Below are 22,441 nucleotides of genomic sequence, written 5' to 3' on the forward strand. Positions count from 1 at the left end.
ATTTAGATTCAGCATTATAAGACCATTCTTTTGATACATTTATTGACTTCAAAGTTCCGTTTTTAAAAGTTTCGATAACTATTGAGCCGTATCGCTTGTTTTTTTTTATTGTTTTTTTTTTATTACGTATATGTTGTTACGTATATTATGGGGTTCTCCCCTTATTCAATACCACGCTCTTTACGTTAAAAGTTTAAAAAAAAATTTTATTCACAAACCCCTGAATCACAAAGGCCGTTTAATTAGAATAGATAGCTCTTTTGAAAGCACTAAAAAAAAAAAACTTTAGCGTAAAGAGCGAGGTATTGACTTGGGGGAGAACACCCTCATATACGTAATAATTTCTGTTCATTTTAAGTTCTAATGTTGCTTCTTACTTTCAGTTGAAAGTACTTGTTTTTTTTAATTTAATTTCTGATCGTTTTTAAAATAATGCTTGGAAATCCGGCGCCCCCTTCATAGAAATGTCCCTTACCCCAAAGAAACATCCTCCACGGGAAGATTCTCCCTAGTAACCCCCTCCTCCAGCCCCCCTCCCCCCCCCCACCAGAAAAAAATTCTTCCTGAAAATGTCTGTATACTTTCCAATAACCAATACAATATGTAAGCAATGGGCAAAGTTCATAACTTGCAGCCCTTCCCCTGGGAACTGTGGGGGATTAAGTCATCGTAAAAGACATATTTATTATATTTTCGACTAAGCTAAACACAATGGCTATCTCAAAATTTTAATTGGGTGACTTTGAGAAAAAAATGAGCGTGGGAGGGGGCCTAGCTGCCCTCCATTTTTTTTGGTCACTTAAAAAGGGCACTAGAACTTTTAATTTCCGTTCCAATGAGCCCTCTTACGATATTCTAGGACCACTGGGTCAATATGATTACCTCTGGGAAAAAAAAACAAAAAACAAACAAACAAATAAACACGCACCGATGATTTTTTTCTGGTAAAAAATGCAAAATTCCACATTTTTGTAGATAAGAGATTGAAACCTCTAAAGGAAGATTCTAGGATACGTGGAATATGATGGTGTGATTTTCATTAAGGTTCTATACCTTTTAGGGGGTCTTTCCCCCTTTTTTCGAAAATCAGCCAAATTTTCTCAGGCGCGTAACTTTTGATGGGTAAGATTAAACTTAATAAAACTTATATTTTTGAAATCAGAATTAAAATCTGATTCTTTTGATGTATCTATTGGTACCAAAATTCCGTTTTTTGGAGTTTCGGTTACCATTGAGCCGGGTTGCTCCTTACTTACAGTTCGTTACCACGAACTGTTTGATGACTTGATTGATAGCCGGTTTTATCAATGAGGTTAATGTTAACTCTAAAGCAGTAAATACCCAAAAGAAGATATTGGCATGAGATTGAAAAAAAAACTATACAGAAAAATATTTGATCCAGGTAGATGGCACTGTTTTTTTGTCAATTGCACAATTTTTTTATATTATGATCTTGTTTTTGGTTGCTGCTGCTAAGCTTTCGATGCAGATTGATTAATGATTTCGGGTTATTGGTACACGTCATATATTAATTAGCTTAATCAAAGGTACTTAGCCATTTTTAGTGCAGCCAAAATTGTTATGAAACTAGGGAAGCTTCACTTGGACAAAAGATATAGTTTCATGTTTTACAATGCCTTTCACAACCAACCGTTGCCAATTTTAAATTTCACGCCAAAAAATGATAAAAGCAACCCTGAAAAACCAGAAGAATAAATGTAGGATCTTGTTCAAAATAAATAAAAAAATGATTTTTTTTTTTATAAATGAAGGCATAAAATCTTTTTGTGTCTTTCTATCTGTGATTACACAGCAGTCAGATTTCAGATTCAATCGGGTTTAATTAAAACAAATAGAAATGAATAAAAATAAATAAACTTCTCTATGCTAAAAAAACGCACGTTGAGTCCCTTAAAAAAAATAACGATTCCTCCTAATCACGCTTTACGACTTTCGCTTTACTCCTCAACACAACCACATCCCTCAACCATACAAATTAATATCTAAGAGATTCCCCCTTTCCTCCCCAAAAGCACAGCTACATTAACCTTACAAAAAAATAATCAATAAATGAAAAAAAAAAAACAAAAAAAACAAACCGAGATAATAATTACAATGATTAAAAAAAATCTCAATTATTAATAAACTCTATTTATTTAACATTAAATATTATACTTTTTCAAATTATTTTTAAAAGACCCAAGGGCGCTCCTACATCGTAGCTCTTGTGGGAGCATGTTCCATACTTCCGCGCACGCCACATCCAGTGCAAAATCCAACCGTACTGTAGGTGTTCGTCTCACCAGAAGGTTTGAGGCAGATCTCATGTTCCTAGGATGCTGTTCCAATACCAACTGGAATAGACTGTGGAATGCTGATGGAAGTAATCCGGAGAAAAATTTGAAAACGATAACTGAGCACGATAAATGATAAAGTGATTCACGGGAAAGAAAATCGTCCATATTTCCGATTATTTTCAGGGCATGTTGATCGATTGAATCAAACCTATTCAGGTGGGATGTAAACATTGACTGCCAAATTGACGCACAATACAGTAGATGAGATTTGATAAGTCCATTATACAGCAGACGAAAGGTTTTTGAGGGAATGTTTCTTTCAGTTTCCTGATAATCCCAAGATTACGGGAGAGCTTCAGCTCCACAGCGTGGATGTGATGTACGAAGGACAAGTTTTCGTCAAGGAGTACACCTAGGTACCTGGCATAGCCAGTTTTCGGTCGTCTGATCGTTCCTCGAGAAGTCGTTATTCCCGATACCTCTTGGCGAAGAGGTCCAATCCTTGAGAAGAAGAGAACGCAAGATTTGTCAACATTTATTACAAATTTATTGGCATCCATCCAAATGTAAGTTTCTTCTAAGATAACCTCAAGTTTACTCTGGAGCGCTGACATGTCGGTGTCACAGGAGACCATTGTAGTGTCATCTGCGAACGCCACAAGTTCATCCGATTCAGCATCGGTGCTTGAAGATTCTAGGTTGCAACATTGTTTAAAGCACAGTGAAATCTTTGAGCTAGGGTTCAGAACGTGACTTAGGTTATTCACATGAGCCAGGAATTACGGTGTGCCTGAAATTGAGTCTTATAACACACTGAACTTGGCTATGATGTCATTCAATAGATTTTCTCCTGTATACACACGTTAGCTACTAAGGTAAGACCGGAAACATCGTAGAGCCTCCCCTCTAACTCCAATGCGCTCTAGTTTACCTAATAGAATCCCATGATCCATACTGTCAACCGCTTTTTTTTTATGTCAAGCAAAATAGCAGCTGGCACAAGTCCCAGGTCAAATGCTTCATTAATGAATAGGCTTAGTGATGCCAGGGCATCTTCCGTCGAGTGTCCGGGTCTGAATCCAAATTGGCGTTGGTTAAGGAATCCCTTAGCTTCCAGAAAAGAGTAAAGTTGGTTCTTCATAGGTTTATCAAACACTGTGGAAAACACCGAAAGAATAGAGATGGGTCGAAAGTTAGACGGGTCGTCCTGAGGGCCACCTTTGTGGAGGGGAACTATTCTTGCCTTCTTGAGAAGTGATGGAAACATGCCCCTCTCCTAGGAGAAATATACCAAATGTGTTAAGGGTTTTAGAACGGAGGGCCCGGCTGCTTTCAGTACGGTAGAATGAATACGATCTACTCCCGTGGCATATGCTTCTCTGAAGCCTGTGAAAATCTTAGAAACGGCTGCTGAATTTACAGGAATGAGTGTCTTCGACTTGACACACACCGGGACCAAAAAGTCCTCGTAGGATTTTCTGGGGGGTAGCACTATGTAAGTCGTTTTTTCTCCAATTTTTGTGAAGAAGGTACACAGAGCTTTTGCAACTTGTGCTGGTTCAGTCAAGGTTTCTCCATCAACCGTAATTTTGGATGGTAGTTCAGGCTGTTGGTTATTCGGTCGTAACACTGAATTGACTGTCTTCCATACTTTCCTTCCATCCTTCCCACTTTCGGCTAGCCTTTGATTAAAGTAATCCTTTTAAGCTTTTCTAAGAACTGAGCGTAGGCATTTATTATAAATATCATAACTCTGCAAGCTAGCTACATTTGGTGGATTACGGTATTCCGCCCAAAGACTATTCTTTTTCTTCATATACTTGATTAAACTTTCTGTAGCCCATGGGCAAATTGGTGGGTTTTGTCTTCCATGTTGCTTTATTTTTTCTTTACGACAACGTGCCTCATAGAGTGTTATAAATACGCTGTGAAAATCTTCAAATACTTCATTCAAATATCTCTTCTTCATGCCGCCATCCCATGTCGTGTTTCCCAATTCCTCAGTAATTAACCCCAATTTTTCTCAAATTAGATAAAACAATGGAAAATAATATATATTTTTTTAAAATGACATTATTGCCTTTGATGTTTCGAAAACGGTACATAAGGGGAAGTGGTCCGACATGTCACTGATGATTACTGAAGCCGAGAGGGGAGGTAGAGTAGAGAAAACATTGTCTATTAGGAAATGAGTACTCTCAGTTACTCTCGTTAGGATAGTTGTCGACGGGTAAAGATTAGATCCAGGCACAACACTGATAAGTTCACTTGTGGTATTAGTTAGGGGATAGGCTTGGTTGATGTTGAAATCACCCATGATGACCACATCATAATTCTGTTATTCAAACATTTGGAGTGTTTCCAACAAATATTACATAAACGAAGAAACAGAACCTGACGGTGATCGGTAAATTTCTCCAACCATTACCTTCCGTTACGAAGGAAGGGACATATCAAGAAAAAGTGACTCAAAAATACCTTCTATATTTTGAGTCAGTTTGCCATTAACACAGACTGGGTATTCTCTCTTTGTGTAGATTGCCAATCCTCCTCGTGCTGACTCTTTTCTGTGTACAAAATTCGATGTATACCCGGGGATATCTACAAGGATGTAAGTCTGCCTCGACAGGAATGTTTCACACAGTCCAAGAACGTCAGGTCGTATTTGTCGGCACATGGTCATTACATCTGTCAGTGACGAACATAATCCTTGGCAGTTGAGCTGAACTATACTGAGCTGAGATTCAGAGCATCCCTGGGGCATACTCATTAACTGAATATATTTACTTCGAGGAAATTCATTTTCACTAAAAAAAGAACAATCATTTTCATTACTAATTACTCTATCAAAAATTTCTTCCAAATTTAAGAACGACTTTTCTAACTGTTCTAACTTTTTTTGAGCTGGTGGCAAGATAGTGGGCCTCGGGGACGAAGACAAGAAACTCAAAACTTACCCAAATCTCTCTGGGGAATGTGGTCGTATCTTGGAGCAAAGCGGAGAGCCGTGAGAAATGCACACACCCGAATGAACTTCATTGAAACTGCAACAAAAAACTGATGTAAACAAACATGGATTACCACAAGAAACACCGAAAAATGGAAAATGAAACATTTCTGGATAACAAATAATTCATTTCGGCAAGCGGCAAAAAAAACTAATTCATCTTACAATCTTTTCCATTTCCGCTGCTGTAGCCCCAATAACACATAATAATAATAATGAAAAAAAATATTAAAAAAAAACAAAAAACTCTTAACTAATTTTATCATATTTTCCCTTCATCTCTTCGACTACAGCAGGCAGAACTATCAGACAAAAACAAACAAATCACACTAATAGCATTTCAAGCATCAAAGTCGGTATCGTCTGGTTCGTCGGGTACTGCCAACTTTAGCGGATCAAAGCAGTCGTCTTGAGATTTAGTCCATTGTAAATTTCGCGACTTTTTTACCTCTAACCACTGTCTTATTCCTCGCTGGACAACACGAGTTTCTGCAACCTTTTCTGCTGCCGATTTAGAACTTTTCAGCTTGTACCCGAGCGCTAGTAATTCTTTTCTTCGTTTACCGATCTCAGCTGGCAAGTCTGTTGACACACTGAAACCCGTTTTTTCAGGTTTCCACATTCTTTCATAATAGCTGAGCGTTCAGTGTCTGAGAGGCTAATAAAGATAGGCTCGATAGCTTTCTGCTTTTGTGAATTGCTTCGAAGGCTCGGCCCAGTTCCAGATTGGGAGGGAGCCATCTTCTTAGAAATACGATACAATGTACCCATACTTAGCTGATCAGCATCTGTAATTCCAAGCTTAGACTGAAAAAATGTCAATACAGTTTCTCGGAGATTTTCCGTTCCTTGCAGAGCTTCAACACCGTGAATAAGAGTGTTATTTCTTCGAGCGTACATCTCCGATCACAGGGCAGTAGTCTTGACATGAACCAGCTCAGTCCTTAGCAGCTTATTCTCTGCTCTCAGTACTTTATTTTCATTTTGAAGCTTTGAAATCAAACTTTGAAGCTCGTCCATACGGCGATCGAAATGGTCTTTCGTCACTGACATATTGCTACCAATTAATACCGCACTGCCTAAATAAAACTAGAAAGGCATTGAGTGAGACTTACACGCAAGGGCCCCTTTTATGTAATAAATCCAGTTATCACTCGGAGCCCACTTTCGTCAAAATGCAAATTTGCCAAAAAACCAGCTTGCAGTATCCTTTTAGTATAACACTGTGAACTTTTGGTATAGTATTCTTTCAGTATAACACTGCGATTTTTTTTTTTTTTTTTTAATACGAATTCATTCACTCGGCACGGAGAACCTCTCTGCGTGAATGCTCGCAGGTAATTTTGGTATATATATATTTTATATTTTATTCTGACAAAAAAAAGTTATTATAGTCTCTGAATACTGGCAAGATTATCATAATCTTTCTGAACTTATTACAAAACCTATAACAAGAATTTGCAAAATCTGCTGTTTAGACTTAACTTATTTTTTTTTTCTATTTTAAGAGTGCCTTTCTTGGACTGTGTCCTACAGATAGATTGGTAAACATTGGGTTCGGTTGAAACGTCATGGATTTTTTTTTTTTTTTTTTTTGTATTCTTCTTAATTTAGTTTTGATTTTAAGCTAAATTCAAATTGAATGCGTTTTTTAATAAATAAAAACTACTTTTCTAACATATTGTTATTATTTAATTTAGTAATTGTTGTGTTATTTGAATTATTATTATTAAATACATTAATAATTATTGTATTATTTAAATTATTATTCTAAATTAAAACTTAAAATTTTAAATTAGTTGTTTTATGTTAAGTTTTTTTTTTTCAATTCTTAAGTTGCATACTGTTTATTTTTAAATTGAGCCTATAAAGGAATCTAATCAATCAGGTGTTGTCTTTTTTTTTGCTTCTGTGTACATTTCAGAATTTTGCATTTATTCAAGAATAATGTTTTACTGTGCGTCTTTTTTGGTGTTTAATTTTGATTTTTTTCTGTACTTGAAATTATTTCCACTTCTAAATAGAAAATGGACTGCTAGAGAAGATCAAAACTTTCCTTTTTAACATGGGTCATGCATGAAATATAAACTAAAACCACCATAGGTAGTATAACAAGATCCAGCTGAAGAAATTCTAGTACTTGATAATCGTTTTTTTTTTTTTTTTTTTTTTTTTTTTTTTTTTTTTTTTTTTTTTTATTCACCTAGAGTGGATGTCTCTAGACAGGATTTGGTTGTTTGAGCATGAGTTATTTGAGTTTTATTTATTGTTTAATTTGAAACCATGCTCTACTCCCCTGCCCAGCTTACGATTTTGGGGATTTTTGAGGTGGGAGATTGTATTTTTTCATATTTTTTGCTGGTATACTTCTTCTTTTTTCTCATTTGTTCCTTCCTGGCCAAGGAGCCTTACAGGGGTGACTGTGCTGAAATTGTTTTGTTTTAAATTTATAGTTGATTAAACATACTCAAACTATGTAATAAAGTAACAGTCTATCGTACACTAGGACACAAGAGTAAAATTTGAAGGCGTAGATATATAGACACCCATAGGTCAGATCCTGAGGGAGCGATCAGGAAACAACAGGGGGAGGGGGAGAAGGGTTTAAAAAAAGGTATTTGGCATCCCTATTCTTACTCTATTTTCCTTCACTCTCTCTCTCTCGCTCTCCCTTTTGCTAATTTTTCTGTCTTATCTAGTAAATCCTTTTTAATAGTTTGTTTTGCTCAGGTATTTAGTTTCTGCTTCTCTCTCTTTCTCTGTCTCTCTCCTTTGCTCTCCCCCTCCTCTCTCTCTTTCGTTTAGCAAACCCTTTTAAAGAGTATTTGTTTCTCTATACAAGTTGGATATAAAATACGTAAATTTTGTCAAGGTACTTTTAGTGATATTGCGCTAGATTTTATAATGATATCTAATATTTCTGAATAATCATGTCTTACAACCATTTGATTTATTACCACAAAATACGATAAATTGTGTTACTGAACGGGGTGGGGGAATCCTTACTCCAGACTGGTCTAAAGAGTACTCCTGGAATAATAAAAAAATAGTGACTGTAAGTTTTCCGTAGTTTTAACCCCTCAGAAATTCCTTCTGACCCCCTGATCTGAAGATTCAAATCAATAATCGGAGCCTTGATCTGAAGAGTCGACCCAATAATCGGTTTCATACTTTCAGGTTGGTTCCAGAGAAGATTCGAACGTTTACATTAGACAAAAAGTAAAGGCTGGTGATGAATGTGGTATATCAGTCAGCCACGTAACATTTCCTCGCTCGATCACCCAAGATCAATTGATAGCCGAAATAAAGAAACTTAACTCTAATTCTAATATTCATGGCATTATTGTTCAGATGCCCTTGGACTCTGAAAACAAAATTGATGCAACGTTGATAACTGATACTGTAGACCCGGAGAAAGATGTGGATGGACTGAATTCAGTGAATCAAGGTCGTCTTGCTGTTGGAGACCTGACAAGTGGATTTATTCCCTGTACGCCGGCTGGCTGTTTGGAAATAATAAAGAGGTTTTTTTTCTTCTTTTTCTTTTTGATATAAAGTTTAGTTTACTATTATACTTTATAGGCCTACAATATAAATATAATAGCAAAAATAAATATAATACAATAGTAAATAATATTTTATATATAATAGAATATGATTATATAATATAATTTAATAGTATAAATAAATAAGTATAATAGTAAAATTCATATAATAGGTTTAACATTATGCTAATGCTATAATTTCTTAGATATAGCAATTTTTTTGCCAATAGGCTAATGAAAGTAAGGAGATTCTTCACAAATAGCCATGTGCTTACTTACTCACCTACAGCGATTTAAAGCAAGACTGAGTCAAAATCACTATTTGTAAGTAGCTCAGCTGTTGTGATTTTATTTATTTTGTTTTTTTTGTGAACTGAAACCAGGAAGTAGGCTTTATTATACAGTATACAACACTATACAGAGCTGTACATATAAGCCTGTATCATGCAACACTGTACAGCGCTTCCACTATTCAATTTTCTCAGGTTTTCCCACAGAAAATTGAGTTCTCCAACATCTACTCAAAAATTAAGGCTGAATAAAATCTTCCACTTTATTTTACCCCTCGTATATTTACGAATGAGAAGGAGATAGAATCTTCATTTTCGTCCAGGAAAGCCCCGAAAAATTTGGGTACTGCGGAAGCAATGGCATTATAGTTGATCATATATTTATTGCTTTATTTCATCTTACATTCCTTACATCATCTTACATTGCTTTATATCATCTTTCATTTTGTGTACTTTTCCTTCAGATCTGGCATCAGCATGAGTGGTAAGAAAGCAGTGGTCATTGGTAGAAGTAAGATTGTTGGCACTCCTGTTGCTGAGCTCTTGAAGTGGAACAACGCCACCGTCACTGTTTGTCACTCTAAGACGAAGGATCTAGAGCTAGAGGTGAGTTCTTTAAAATTTTAGTCTTTAAATTAAAAGGTGAGTCCTTAAATAAGTCCTTCAAAGTCCTGATGTTAAACTAGTCCTTAAATCAGATGATTTTTGGAATTAAATGTGAGTCCTTAAAAATGCTAGTCCTATAATGAGAAGGCGACTCCTTAAACCAGTCCTAAGGTGACTGAGCTTAAATTTCTTTGGTTAAATCATTCCTTAAATTGGACGCGTCCTTGAATCAAATGCAAGTCCTTAAATTAAAAGTTGAGTCTTTAAATTATTCCTTAGGGGACTTAGGTTGCCTTAAATTAAACTAGTCCTTAAATTAGGTGAGTCCTTAAATTTGGTGAGTCCTTAGTTAGGTCCTCCAATTAGTCCTTAGTCTACTGAGGTCTAATTTTTAGGTTAAAATAGTTCTTAAGTTAGGTGAGATCTTAAATTAAAATATATAATTAGCACATTCAGGTGATTGCAATGTAAAGTTGGATAAGTTCATGAAAGAAAGAACAGGAAGATTTAATAAGCAGATGTATTGCTCATGTCTATAACGAACAAATAAACGTTCATATGGGGATAAGTTCATGTATTAGACAGTGAAAACATATTAAGAAAAAGTCTGGATATTTCAAACTCATATACAGCGGTCGTCATCAGTAGAAACCCTAAAGTATTAAATTAAAACTAACATATTTATGCAGAACAAAATAATAACTTCCGTTTTTTTTAATTTATCCTGTATATTAGTTTTAATTTTAATACTATAGTGTTTCTGCTGATGACGACTGCTGTATATGTGTGTTTGAAATATCCAGACTTTTTCTTAATATGTTTTCTTAAAAGTAATAATCATAAGGTTCTGATCTGAACCCCCACACCCTCTACACACGTTCCTGCTTTGAATATTCTAAAGGAAATTTTCTTATTATGTTCTAAATACTTTACTAAATATAACTGGAAATTTACAATTTCTGAAAAATATCAAGGGTATCAAAATTAAATGTTTTTTTGCCCCTGACCCATCTCAAGTCTGATCATGTCTGAAAAACACAATCTTCTAAGACTCTTCTCTTGGTATTTAAAAACTATAAAATTTTCAGAGCACTACAATATTTTGTCAGTGTTGCCACATTAAACCGGGAAAATATATAAGAAAAACAAATTAGTTAAATTTGACTATGCCTTTTGTCCATACAACTTCAGACATTAACAATCTATTGATTAGCTATGGCAATTACCCCTTTGAATGAGAGCTATATTTTCTTAAGCGTTTTGCTGCCATATGGTTTTAGCTTATTTTTGGCTGATTTTCCTCCTATGCTTCTGTTTTTTTTCAAATTTGTGCCGCTTACGACCCAAAACTACATAACTTCATATGGAGGTCTTTTTCGTTAAAAAATGAATTCTCAATTGTTCCTAATTTTTAAGAATATATGTAGATGTGTAAGTTTTCTCTTAATCAACTCAAACAATACGACTTCATTGTCACTGTCCTTGGTACTTTATTAAAAAAGGGAAAGTCAACAAAACAACGATATAGTTCGAAGTGGGAATTCGAATGCATAAGTTTTATCTTATTCCCAATTTCAAGTATTTTTCTCGTGTCTGAAGGATATTTTTCACATTTTTGTTTTCTAGTAGAGGCAGCTGCTACCCCTTCCCTCTCCTTACATACGTCACTTCTTGCTATACTCATGCAAGCATGTCAATATCCTGTTAGCAAGTCTTTATTTCTCTTTCAGTCTATAGAGGAAAGAGTCTAGCCTTTTGTAAAATTGCATTTAACTGAGGTAAACTGTAGCAGGCATCTAAGTTTTTGACAGTAGTCGCCTTGAAATGGTCAAAAGAAGCTCACTCAGGTGGTTGCCGGTTATGGTGGCGTCAATGCTACTGATGATAATTAACCCTTATCGAAGCTCCTGGAATAATCAGTCTTACTTTTTCTAAAATTCTATTTAATTGCAGTGTGCAAATGCAGACATCTTGGTTGTTGGTATTGGTAGGCCTGAAATGGTCAAAGGAAGTTGGATCAAGCCAGGCTCTGTAGTCGTTGACTGTGGCATCAATGCCATACCAGGTAATTGACATTTTCTTATTGATATAATCTTATTGATATATTAATTTTAAAAACTTTTTCCCCAAAACAAGCTTTTTAAAGAAATGTAAAGAGCCCCATTAAGCCAAGAATATATTTAGTAAATTAACATGAGTAGCGCTGATAACCCCCATGCCTTCTCAAGACCAGGACAAAATTTGTGCTTTACTGAAAAAATAACTAAAAAAAAAAAAAAAAAAAAAAAAAAAAAAAACACGACCGTGGATTGACAATCTAATTGACATATACTGATATTTATTTCTTAAAGTTTTGATAATTTTTTATTTATGAAAATAAGAAAAGTGAAAACATTTCAACCGTATTTTGTTTTAAAAACACGCAAATTTTGCTCTCATCCTGAGCAGGCATGGGGGCTATCAGCCCTACTCATGTTGGTTTTTGATCGTTTTGAGTTTGACTCGACTGTTTATTGTAATTTTTGTTCGTTTTGATTTTCTTTTATTAATTGATAGTGATTTGTTGTAGTTTTACACTTGGAAGATTATTTGACTTTATTTTGGCTCATTTTTGGCTTAATGGAGCTCTTTGCTTTTTTCAAAAACTGATTTTGTGGAAAACCTTTTTTAAATTAATTTCTGTTCGTTTCTTATTGACATAATCTTTTTCACCCATACAACGGAAGAATCCCTTGTATGGGTTGCTATTTGTATGTTCGAGAAACTTGTTCAATAATTTTAAATCCTGATACAAACAGTATTTTTGAATTTAATTTTATAGCTTCTGAAGTTGACCTCAGAAATAAATCTTAAGATCATTCCCAAAAGATTCTATCTATGCTCTTTGGCATAGATAGTAATAATAGTATCCCCAAAAGTTTCAACTTGATTTTGCTTTGTCACCTTTTTGAAAGTCCATATGCTCATAGTTTGTTTCGATTTAGTTCAACATCCGCCTAAACATTCCTTAAAAGCTTCATCTTAATACCCTTAGCTTGCGCAGTAGCAATATGCGCAGTAATGCGCATAGCAGTATGCGCATAGCACCTTTGGTTTCTTCAACAACCCCTTCAACACACGCTGCAAGTTTCAGATTAATACATACCAACAACCATTCCGGAAGCATTTCTGATGCGTCCGCTTGACAACCTGTGTGGGCATAGTGTTTTTCAATTTGGTTCCATACACTTTCTATATATCCCAAATTTGTCGCCTTAATATCCTTAGTTTTAATAGCTGTAGTAGTAGTAGTAGCTGTAGTATTAATTCTAGTAGCCTAAGCCTTAGTGGCAGTAGCAGCAATAGAAGTAGTAATAATAGTAACAATAGCAGCAGTATGAATAGAAGCGGTAGCATTCAGATACAAATATTGTCTTTTGTTAGTTTAATGTCCCTAACAACAAGCTCTGTTAGTTTTAACTTTACACACCAAACTGTTCCTAAGAGATTGCTGTTACACCCTTTGAAAACCTGCATACAGAGGGCATGTTCTGATTCAGTTCATCTTCCCTGTTCAAAATTTCTTGAAAATGTTATCTTTTTGCCCTCCGGCACGGTTGAAATGATAGCCAAAATAGTAGTATTTATGCTTCTAACAATTATGTTGAATAGCACTGGTACCACTCGCACAAACAGTACAAAACTATTAACTTGTGGACAATTGAACATCCCTCTCAGTCTCAGCAATACCTGGAAGTTTCAACTTAACACAATTAGCCATTGCTATGATATTGCTGATATGTCCTTTTGATAACCTGTATGTTCGTATACTTGTTGAAATTTTCATCTGAATGCTCTTGTACAAATAGTTGCAATATAAATAGTAGTAGTAAATGCGGCAGTAAGAGTAGCATTAGCAGTAGTGTTCCCATATTGCCTTTAGTTGAGATCATCTTTCTTTTTTAGCAGACTCTGGAAATTCCAACTGAATACCCCAATCAATTCTTGAGAACCGCTGGTTTGACAGTTTTCATGCAAATAGCATCTTTTGGTTTAGTTCAACATTCTCCTCAATATTCTCTGAAAGGCTCACGTGAATACCCTTCGTCTTCTGGGAAAGTAAAGTTCAAAGATGCATGCCTTTCTCAATAACATATACTGTGTGTAAACAATAAACTAAGTACCTAACTTACAGCCCATATCCTGAGGACTGTGGGGAGGTTGACATCCCCATAATTACTGGAGCTTTGGACAATGCTGAACCAATCATATTTCTTAAAATTTCGATCGGATATGTTTTGGGGAATGATAGGCTTGGGGGGGCGGGGGAGACTGACGTCCCTCCATTCACTTTTGACTCTTAAAAAGGGCACTAAAACTTCCGACTTTCAATCAAATGAGCTCCATCCGATCCAAAGTTTATACAACTGCCCGTTCCATACAAACCTTATATGCCCTGGGCATAACTTACAACCCTTGCCCATGGGCTCTTGGAGACGGTGTCCACCCTAAAGACATTGTTATATGAGTTTGGGACTATTGGTAACAGAACAATTGAATGTGTTTTGGGGAAAGAGGATGTCAGGGAAGGGGACTAGTTGCTCTCCATCACGTTTGACTTTAAAAGGGAACTAGAACTATATATTTCAAGTCAAATGGGCCTATTCTAAAGTTCACATGACCACTCATTCCATAAAAATCTTATATGCACCTGGGACATAACTTACGATCTTTACCCCGAGACTCTAGGGGATTCTGTCCACCCCAAAAGCCTCATTAAATGATCTTCGGACTATTTTTGAACAAATGGCTGTCTCAAAGTTTTTATCAGATGTATTTGTGGAAAATACGACGTAGGTGGGGGGGGGGGGGGGTGCCCCCGATCACTTTGGCTCTTAAAAAGAGAACTAGAACATGTGATTTCCGATCCAATGAGCCCCCTCTTGAGTTTATACGACCGTCCATTCCATAAAAACATTATGCTCCTTCGGGGCATAACTTATAACCCTTGCGCTGAGGGCTCTGGGGGGGGGGTTCATCCTCAAAGACATGATTCGCAGTCCTTTCAACTACGCTGAAAAAAATGGCTGTCTCAAAATTTTAATTAGATGTGTTTTGGGAATTGACGGGCGTGGGGGCTTATTGCTCTCCAATCATTTTTGACGGTTGAAAAAGGCCCTTTCAATTTTCAATCAAATGAGTCTTTTTTGAAGTTTCTTACGACAACAAATTGTCTTCTCAAAATTTGTATCAGATGCATTTTTGGGAAATTACGAGGTGTGGGTGGGGGAGGGGTATCTGCCCTCCGATCACTTTGAATCCTAAAAAGGGTACTAAAACTTCTGATTACTAATCCAGTGACCCCCCTTTGAAGTTTAAGCGACCACCCTTTCTATAATAACCTTATATGGCCTCAGGGCATGACTTACAACCCCTGCCCCGACGGCTGTGGTGGGGGGAGGGGTTTGTTGTCATCCTCAAAGGCATAATTTCTGGACTTTTTAACTACGCTGAACAAAATGGCTATCTCAAAATTTTATTGGATATATTTGAGAAAATCGTGGGCGTGTAGGTGGGTTAGTTGCTCTCCACTCAGTTTTGACTATTAAAAGGGGTGCCAGCCCCTTGAATTTTCCATTGAATGAGCCTCTTTTGAAGTTTCTATGACAACGAATGGTCATCTGAAAATTTCTATCAGTTGCATTTCGGGAAAATACGAGGTATGTGGGGGGGAGCTATCCGCCCACCGATCACTCTGAATCTTTAAAAGGGCACTAGAACTTTTGATTACCCATCCAGTTATCCCCCTCCGAAGTTTTTGCGACCACTCTTTCTATAAAAACATCATATGCCCCCAGGACATAACTTACAACCCTTGCCCCGAGAGCTGCGGGGGATTCTCATCCTCAAAAACATAATTTCCGAACCTTTTAACTACGCTGAACAAAATGGCTATCCCAAAATTTTGATTGGATGTGTTTGGGGAAATGGTGGGCGTGGGAGGGTTGTCGGTTGCCTTCCAATCACCTCTGACTATTAGAAAGGGCACTAGCCCTTTTAATTTCCAATCGAATGAGCCCTTTTCGAAGTTTCTACGACAACTCCTTATGTATGAAGTGCCTTGGTCTAAAACCAAAAAAGAAAAGTACATTGTGCCCACATCGCTTTTACTTAGGTAGCGAAATTAGGCAGCGCTATTGCGCTGCCTATGATTAAACTATATTAAAGAAAAATTCGCTTAGGCTGTTAGCCAGGAAGTATTCTTTAGATAGAAAAAATGTTTGGAATCTTAAAAAAAAGAAACACAGAAATAAACCCTTTAGTCCAGAAACTTTGTAGCAAACTTGTGCCAGAAACAACTATATAAAGTTGTGTAAATTCACTTTCAAGGTTTTTTCTGGGGGAGAGGAGTGACGGGCTGACCTCCCGCTCCCCCCTTTTTGATGGTAAACATTATGTTTAAATCAGCTCTTTTCGGTTATGTAGTCGCCAAAAAAGACCTTTCCAGATGTGACCCGTAATTTTCCTCTGTAATTTGTGTAATACTTAACCCCTACTAAAAAGAAACGGAAACACGGTAAAATGTGTGCCAGGTCAAGAAATTTGGTTGAAAGCCTATAAGAGAAGCAACTGCATAAATTGTCATAAACATTGCCCCTCTAAGGCCTTATCCTTGGGTGATAGGTAACAGGTTTAACCTCTCCCGTCCCTACCAAATTTAATAAGCTTTTTTGGCTATTCAGTGGTCTAAAAAGACATTCTTAATTGAGTCTTGTTTTGTTTAATATTTGGCCATTGTGATAAAGAAATTACAAGGCAGAAACAAATCTTCCAGATCCAGAAATTTCGTAAAAAACAACTGCATAAAATCATCACAGGCATTTCTTCTTCCAGGACTGTATCCGGAAAAGTTAGTTGACTCAAACCTGATAGGTCCCATGGTAACCGAGGTATGCTTTCTATTCCCTCCCGTAAATTTTAAATTGCCTGAAGGGACAAGTAATCTATGCAGCAACTTATGTTAAAGGTAAAGAGTCCGGTATCGGACTTTAAAATCCTTGCCGGTGGTGCTGATCTCCGTTTCATAACCCTCAGTCGAGAAGTGCAAAGGGGAACTATCCTTTGCTTTTGCACTCTCTTCCTTTTTACCTTCTCCAGATTTCTCCATGTACCCATTTAGAGCTGTGTCGACCCTGGCTGAGCTTACAGAGGCATGGTACTGACCCTCGTTCCAAATAAATGACCAAGGACACCAGGACCCGAACCCCTGTCCTCACGGACAAAGGATTAGCAAAGGCTAAAAAGATGAACACATCACAAACGGCTAGTCAAAATTATAAACACAAACGCAAGTGTCAACATTATAAGTCTCCCTCTGTGAAAAACTTCAAAATCACTTTTCAGATATGAAGTGGCTTAAAAAGATCTTTTGCATGATTGAATCGCGATAATTCACTGTAATTTGTGTGGTATTTTACCACTGTTGTAAAGAAGCAAAAACACAGAACTAAATTCATGAGGTTCAGGAATTCTGTTCAGAAATGCGACCCAAATAACCATATAAAACTTAAGTTGAAAGGTTTTTATTCATAGTCTTCTTTCTTTCTCTTCTTCTTTGACTACATGATTTTTAGACGCGATTGTAAAACCTACATGCAATACAAGTCCTTGCGGTAGCGAGGATTGAACCCAGGGCTGTGCATTACCAAGCAAAATCCATCCACTCTGCCACAACACCGTCCATTTATACAACACCGTCCATTTATAGTCGCCTTCCTCTTCTTGTTTGGTTGTTTAAAGACGCTAGTGTATAATTTCCATGCATTTCTCGGCCTTGTGGTAGGTGAGATTGAACTCCAGATTTCTTTTTGCCATGCAGAGACCAATTCCGCTTCTTCTTCATAGTTTTCTTCTTCTTGGTTTGATAGTTATGGAGACGTTTTCGCATAATCTCATCACTGGAATCAAATTCCCGGCCATTTATAGTCTCTACTGATGTTTGTAATTCTCTGTGCGGTTAACACTTAGAAACCAGATCAAGCTGTTTTCGGGTAAAAACCAAAATAAGTGATTCTAATAATTTTGTATGCTGAATTCAAAATAGAATTAGGTCAGTTCTTCTTATCATAGTTCGGGGTATATTTATTTTCTTTTTCTACACAGAGTTTAATTGCTTGCGATAAGTTTCCTTATGCTACTGTGCTCTAAATGCAATTATATTCTTAATAATTCCCATCATTCTCTGTGTTCTCTGTGTCTTTTTAGTTTTTTTGTGTGGAATGTTGGCGATTCCAGAAGACAGTCAGGTGATATTTTGAATTCATTATCAGGATTGCAGTAGTATGGCTTTCATAAAAATTCCTGCAGAAACTTAATCATAAAGTGCATGGTGTAGCACTTTGATTTTTAGACTTTTCTCTTATTTATTAATATTTACTTTTTGCACGTTTCGAAAATTTAAAGCTAAAAATAAAACATCCCTTCTTTTCCTTAAACGCGTACAAGGATGAAGCCTGTTTTATGTTAAATATAAAAAAAATTGCAAAGAACATCCCGTAGCATTAATAAAAACTCGAGCCTCTAACCTAGGGGGTCTTAAACAGATATATTCATACATTTGGGAAATATAAGAACTACATATTTTACCGGCTTCTGGGTACTGCTCTCTTCATAAATGGATAGTGTGTGAACGATTATCCCTTATATATACTTATTGAAATGAATTTATGCGGACATAAGAATATACATAAACTATAAAAATCCCAAAAATACAAATTGAAAAAACAAAACAAAAAAAAACACAATAACAAACGTACAAGGACTGAAGGTCTACTGAAGTGAACTTACGGACTGATCCGACCGAGTTGCCAAAATGACGAAAGCTGGCTCTTGACGAAAAAACCGGCTCCTTTGCTACTATTATATAAATGAAATATACTACGTAAATATTATAATTTATGCATTATTGTGTTGCCTCCTAATCGGGGCTATTTTCCGGAAGATCAGCTTGAGTTTATAGTCTTTTAATTTTTTCTTGAGCTTTTTTAATAATGATTAATAAGATTTATTTATTTTCATTGATAATTTATCTTTTCTCCTCCAGATCCGACAAAAAAGTCAGGACAAAGATTAGTTGGTGATGTCGCCACTGAGGAAGCAAAAACCGTAGCCAGTTATATAACACCAGTTCCTGGCGGTGTTGGTCCAATGACTGTTGCTATGCTTATGCGAAACACTGTTTTTGCTGCCCAAAAATATGCTCAAAAGCTTTATTCCAAAAAGTGGCATCTTGCAACCCTGCCTTTAGTTTTAAAATCACCGGTGCCAAGGTATTTTGTTAGAAAAATTCTTAGTTTTGGGCGCAGATAATTACTTAGCTTTGTATTTATTAATATTTATAGGTTTACATTAAATGTTTTTTTACTTTCCACGAATTTATTGTCTTTTGAAATGTAGTTCCTGATTAGGGTCACAAAGCGGGGTCTTTTTTTCAGTAAATAAGAATTAAAACTTCATAATTTTTCTCTTAGAGAATTGAACGGCTAAAAGTCAAAGTACTCGGGCTTTTTTTGCTCAAAAAATAGCTTCTGATAGAGATATTTGGCCGCTGTAAAAAAAAGTACTTGTATGATATAACCCCGACCACTCAAGTTGTTCATTCATTGGCGCATCGTAGAACCGTTTTTTTTTTCGTTAGTTTTTTCAGCTTAGCGTGAGACACGACAAAGAGAAGTGAAAGAATAGATGAAAAATATATAATTTGGACTATACATTTGCACATTAGGGGGGTGAGGTGGGGGTAAAGTATTTGGACAGTGTGAAGGTAGGAAAATATTCTTACTACATAATTTGGAGAATTATTGTACCTAATACACTTATCCCTCTCCCCCTAATGTGCAATTATATAGCCCGAATTTGTTTCTAAGGTATGATATTTTTTCCTACTTTGATATATTTTATTCAGATAAACAGGTTCTACTTAGATGAAAAATATTAGGTAGGGGGTATTTCATACAAGTACAAAAAAAGAGGTTAAAAAAACGGTTTTAAATTTATAAACTCTTTAGTTATATAGTCTAGTTTTGCACCATTGTGGTTTTAAGGTTTTTGGTTTTACCATAGTTTTTCACTATTTTATTTATCAAGCAGTTTTAAAATGGACATTTTCTCTAGCCATTTAGTTTTAATGGCTCCCCTAGATTCATAATCGAAAAAGGAGTGTTAACACCTTTCAAAAATAGCAATCAAAGATTGAAAAATATCAACTTTTCAGGAGAAAGAAAACTAAACTGTAATTGGGCGTGGAAATAAATAAGTTTTAGCCTGTGTATGTCTGTTCAAAGGTTAATACAAAACAGTAAATTTGTAAGGAACTTCACCCAACATGTACAAGCATATCTTGGATTTGAAGTACCAAAGACATCAAAATAAAAACATTTTTGACCCCCAGGACCCATTCCAGGTCAATTCATACCTGACAACCTGTGATTTTCAGGAAGTGTTTAGAGCAGTATCAAATATACGTCAGTGTATGCCACGGTTAAATTATAAATAGTTAAAACTAATTAGTTAAATCTAATGAAATTTTTCGTCCTTAAAAATTAAAACGTTACATTCTCTTGATTCTCAAAGACAAATACACCTTCTCAGGGGAAGCTACTCTTGCCATTTGTTGTCATGTGTGTTTAGCGTGTTTTGTTGCTATTTTTTTTAACTAAATTTCTTTTTTATTAATTTGGCGCAAACTACCTATCAAAAACTGTAAATGGCTGTCTTTTTCGGTAAACATTGGATTCCTGATTTTTTTTTATATTTATTAAGATCTATGTGGTTGCGTAAGCTTCTGATTTATCAATTCAAACCCTTAGATTTCATTTACATTATTCTTGGTAGTTTAAATAAAAATACGAGCTGTTGTTCTTGGAGGTATCTCTAATTACAGTAAATAGCGGGATTTTTTTTTTTAGTTGCACCATTTGACGCAGCTTGAAATACCGCAGGTGGGAGAAGCCTTAACTAAGTTTTGCTGAACAAATAGGCTGTCTGTTTAGTTTTAAAATCAATGGCTTGTTTTATTATAAAAATTATTTCTATATCAAATTTAATTTTTTATTTCCTTAAATTGAATACGATAATGAAAAATGGTACTGTTCTAATATATAATACACACTCGAGAACTTGTGACACGAACATGAGACAAGAAACTGGTCAAGCAACTTTTTTAACCGGAAGATTAGCTTTGGCTCGGTTGGAAAATACATTATAGCTATAGTTTAATTAAATATTTAGTTGGTATTTTGGTTCGGTTAGGTTATATATTTAATATAATGCGCTCTGGGTGGCCCCCTTCCATGATTCTTTTTGGTAGTTTTCATAATTTTGTTGCTATAGTGTTGTATTTTCATTATATTTTGTTTTATTTCATTAGCATTAACCAAACTTCACTTCTCGAGTGTGTATTGTATAATAGAACAGTACCTGAAAAATTATGTTAATACTTTTGGTGATGGGAGATAGTTTGGTCATCACTTATCGAGGTGGTACGAGCTCATAAGGAAGGATTTTGTGGTAAAGTGATTTTATGGTTGTAGGGTGAAGTTGTAGTTGATGCCTTTTTACTCCCTTTATAGGGGAGATACTTGTGGTCCTAAGGTAAATACACTGGTAGCGTGCCGTAGGCTTGACCTGACTAATCTGGCGTAACAGCTGGGATTATTTGAGGGACTAAAATAAGATTGTAGAAAGGTTGGCTGTAACGCAATACTTTTATTCATCTAACGCAGAAAGGTACAGAGTCTGGCTATAAACAGGCCAGTGGGACTAGTTTTCCCAGGGAAACAACAATTATAAGAATACTATGAAGACGCTTGAACACTTACGATATTTGACATATAATCCAAGGTATTTCTAAGATAAACGGACCAGAGGTCAGTCCGACATAAAATTAGTATCAGACTCCCCGTTCCCGTATCTTTTATACATAGCATCAATCACATCTTATCGGGCCCACTGACGCACATAGCAAGGAAATGGTGATTTCTAAATTTTCATTTAGGCACGGACACACCAGGATGCGTTCTTCGACTAAATAAAAAGTAGCATCTCGACACTTTGTATGTCCGTCTTATTGTTTTAAAATCCCATGTTGGATTATCTGGAAAGCGTCACCACAATTTAACGTAAATTCGAACTTCATGAGAGAGGCTAAAAAGGGAGGGTTTGAATACAATGGTGTGGAGGGGGAGCCCATGGCGCTGTGCCGGTCTCAGGTGGCCTGGTGCTGCAGTGAGCTGTTAGTAGTAGTAATAGTACTATTACCACTATACATCTTGGTTTTCGCTGGATACAATTACGATATCCTGCTTTTAGACATGGTAACACATTGCAATGGGATCTATTTTGTTTCTTTGTTTTGTTTGGAACAGCTTCATTATTGGATGATTTTTGACTAATCAGAACACTGAAAACGAATTTCTTCTGACCCAAACAGATTTGGAAGTGTCTATTAATTCACAATATAACTAATATTGTGAAAGAAGAAGGTCAACTTTGTTAGGTGAAAACGACCAAGCGATATCGCTATGTGGAATTTGACTCGCATGCGTTATTTGAAAGCGAAATCTTCTAGAATCTGCAAAGAAACTGTCTTGAAAAAAAATTCTGATTGTCCATTTGAAGTACGGTACCTATTGTACATTCTTTCGGTATTGTACACTA

The 22,441-nt window shown here is 36.0% G+C and overlaps 1 protein-coding gene across 1 annotated transcript in view; it reads left to right on the plus strand.

Moving 5' to 3' along the window:
- Nucleotides 1-22,441, plus strand: part of pug (pug C-1-tetrahydrofolate synthase, cytoplasmic) — a 105,784-nt gene that overhangs the window by 15,491 nt on the left and 67,852 nt on the right. Inside the window, exons 3-6 of the mRNA XM_089085957.1 lie at nucleotides 8,482-8,828; nucleotides 9,604-9,745; nucleotides 11,699-11,810; nucleotides 18,828-19,053. Of these exons, the coding sequence (XP_088942083.1) occupies nucleotides 8,482-8,828; nucleotides 9,604-9,745; nucleotides 11,699-11,810; nucleotides 18,828-19,053 (827 nt within the window). The remainder of the gene's footprint in view (nucleotides 1-8,481; nucleotides 8,829-9,603; nucleotides 9,746-11,698; nucleotides 11,811-18,827; nucleotides 19,054-22,441) is intronic.

The sequence above is a fragment of the Artemia sp. Qi Xiang Cuo genome, chromosome 3, assembly GCF_049724085.1.
Source record: "Artemia sp. Qi Xiang Cuo chromosome 3, ASM4972408v1, whole genome shotgun sequence".
NCBI lineage: Eukaryota > Metazoa > Arthropoda > Branchiopoda > Anostraca > Artemiidae > Artemia > Artemia sp. Qi Xiang Cuo.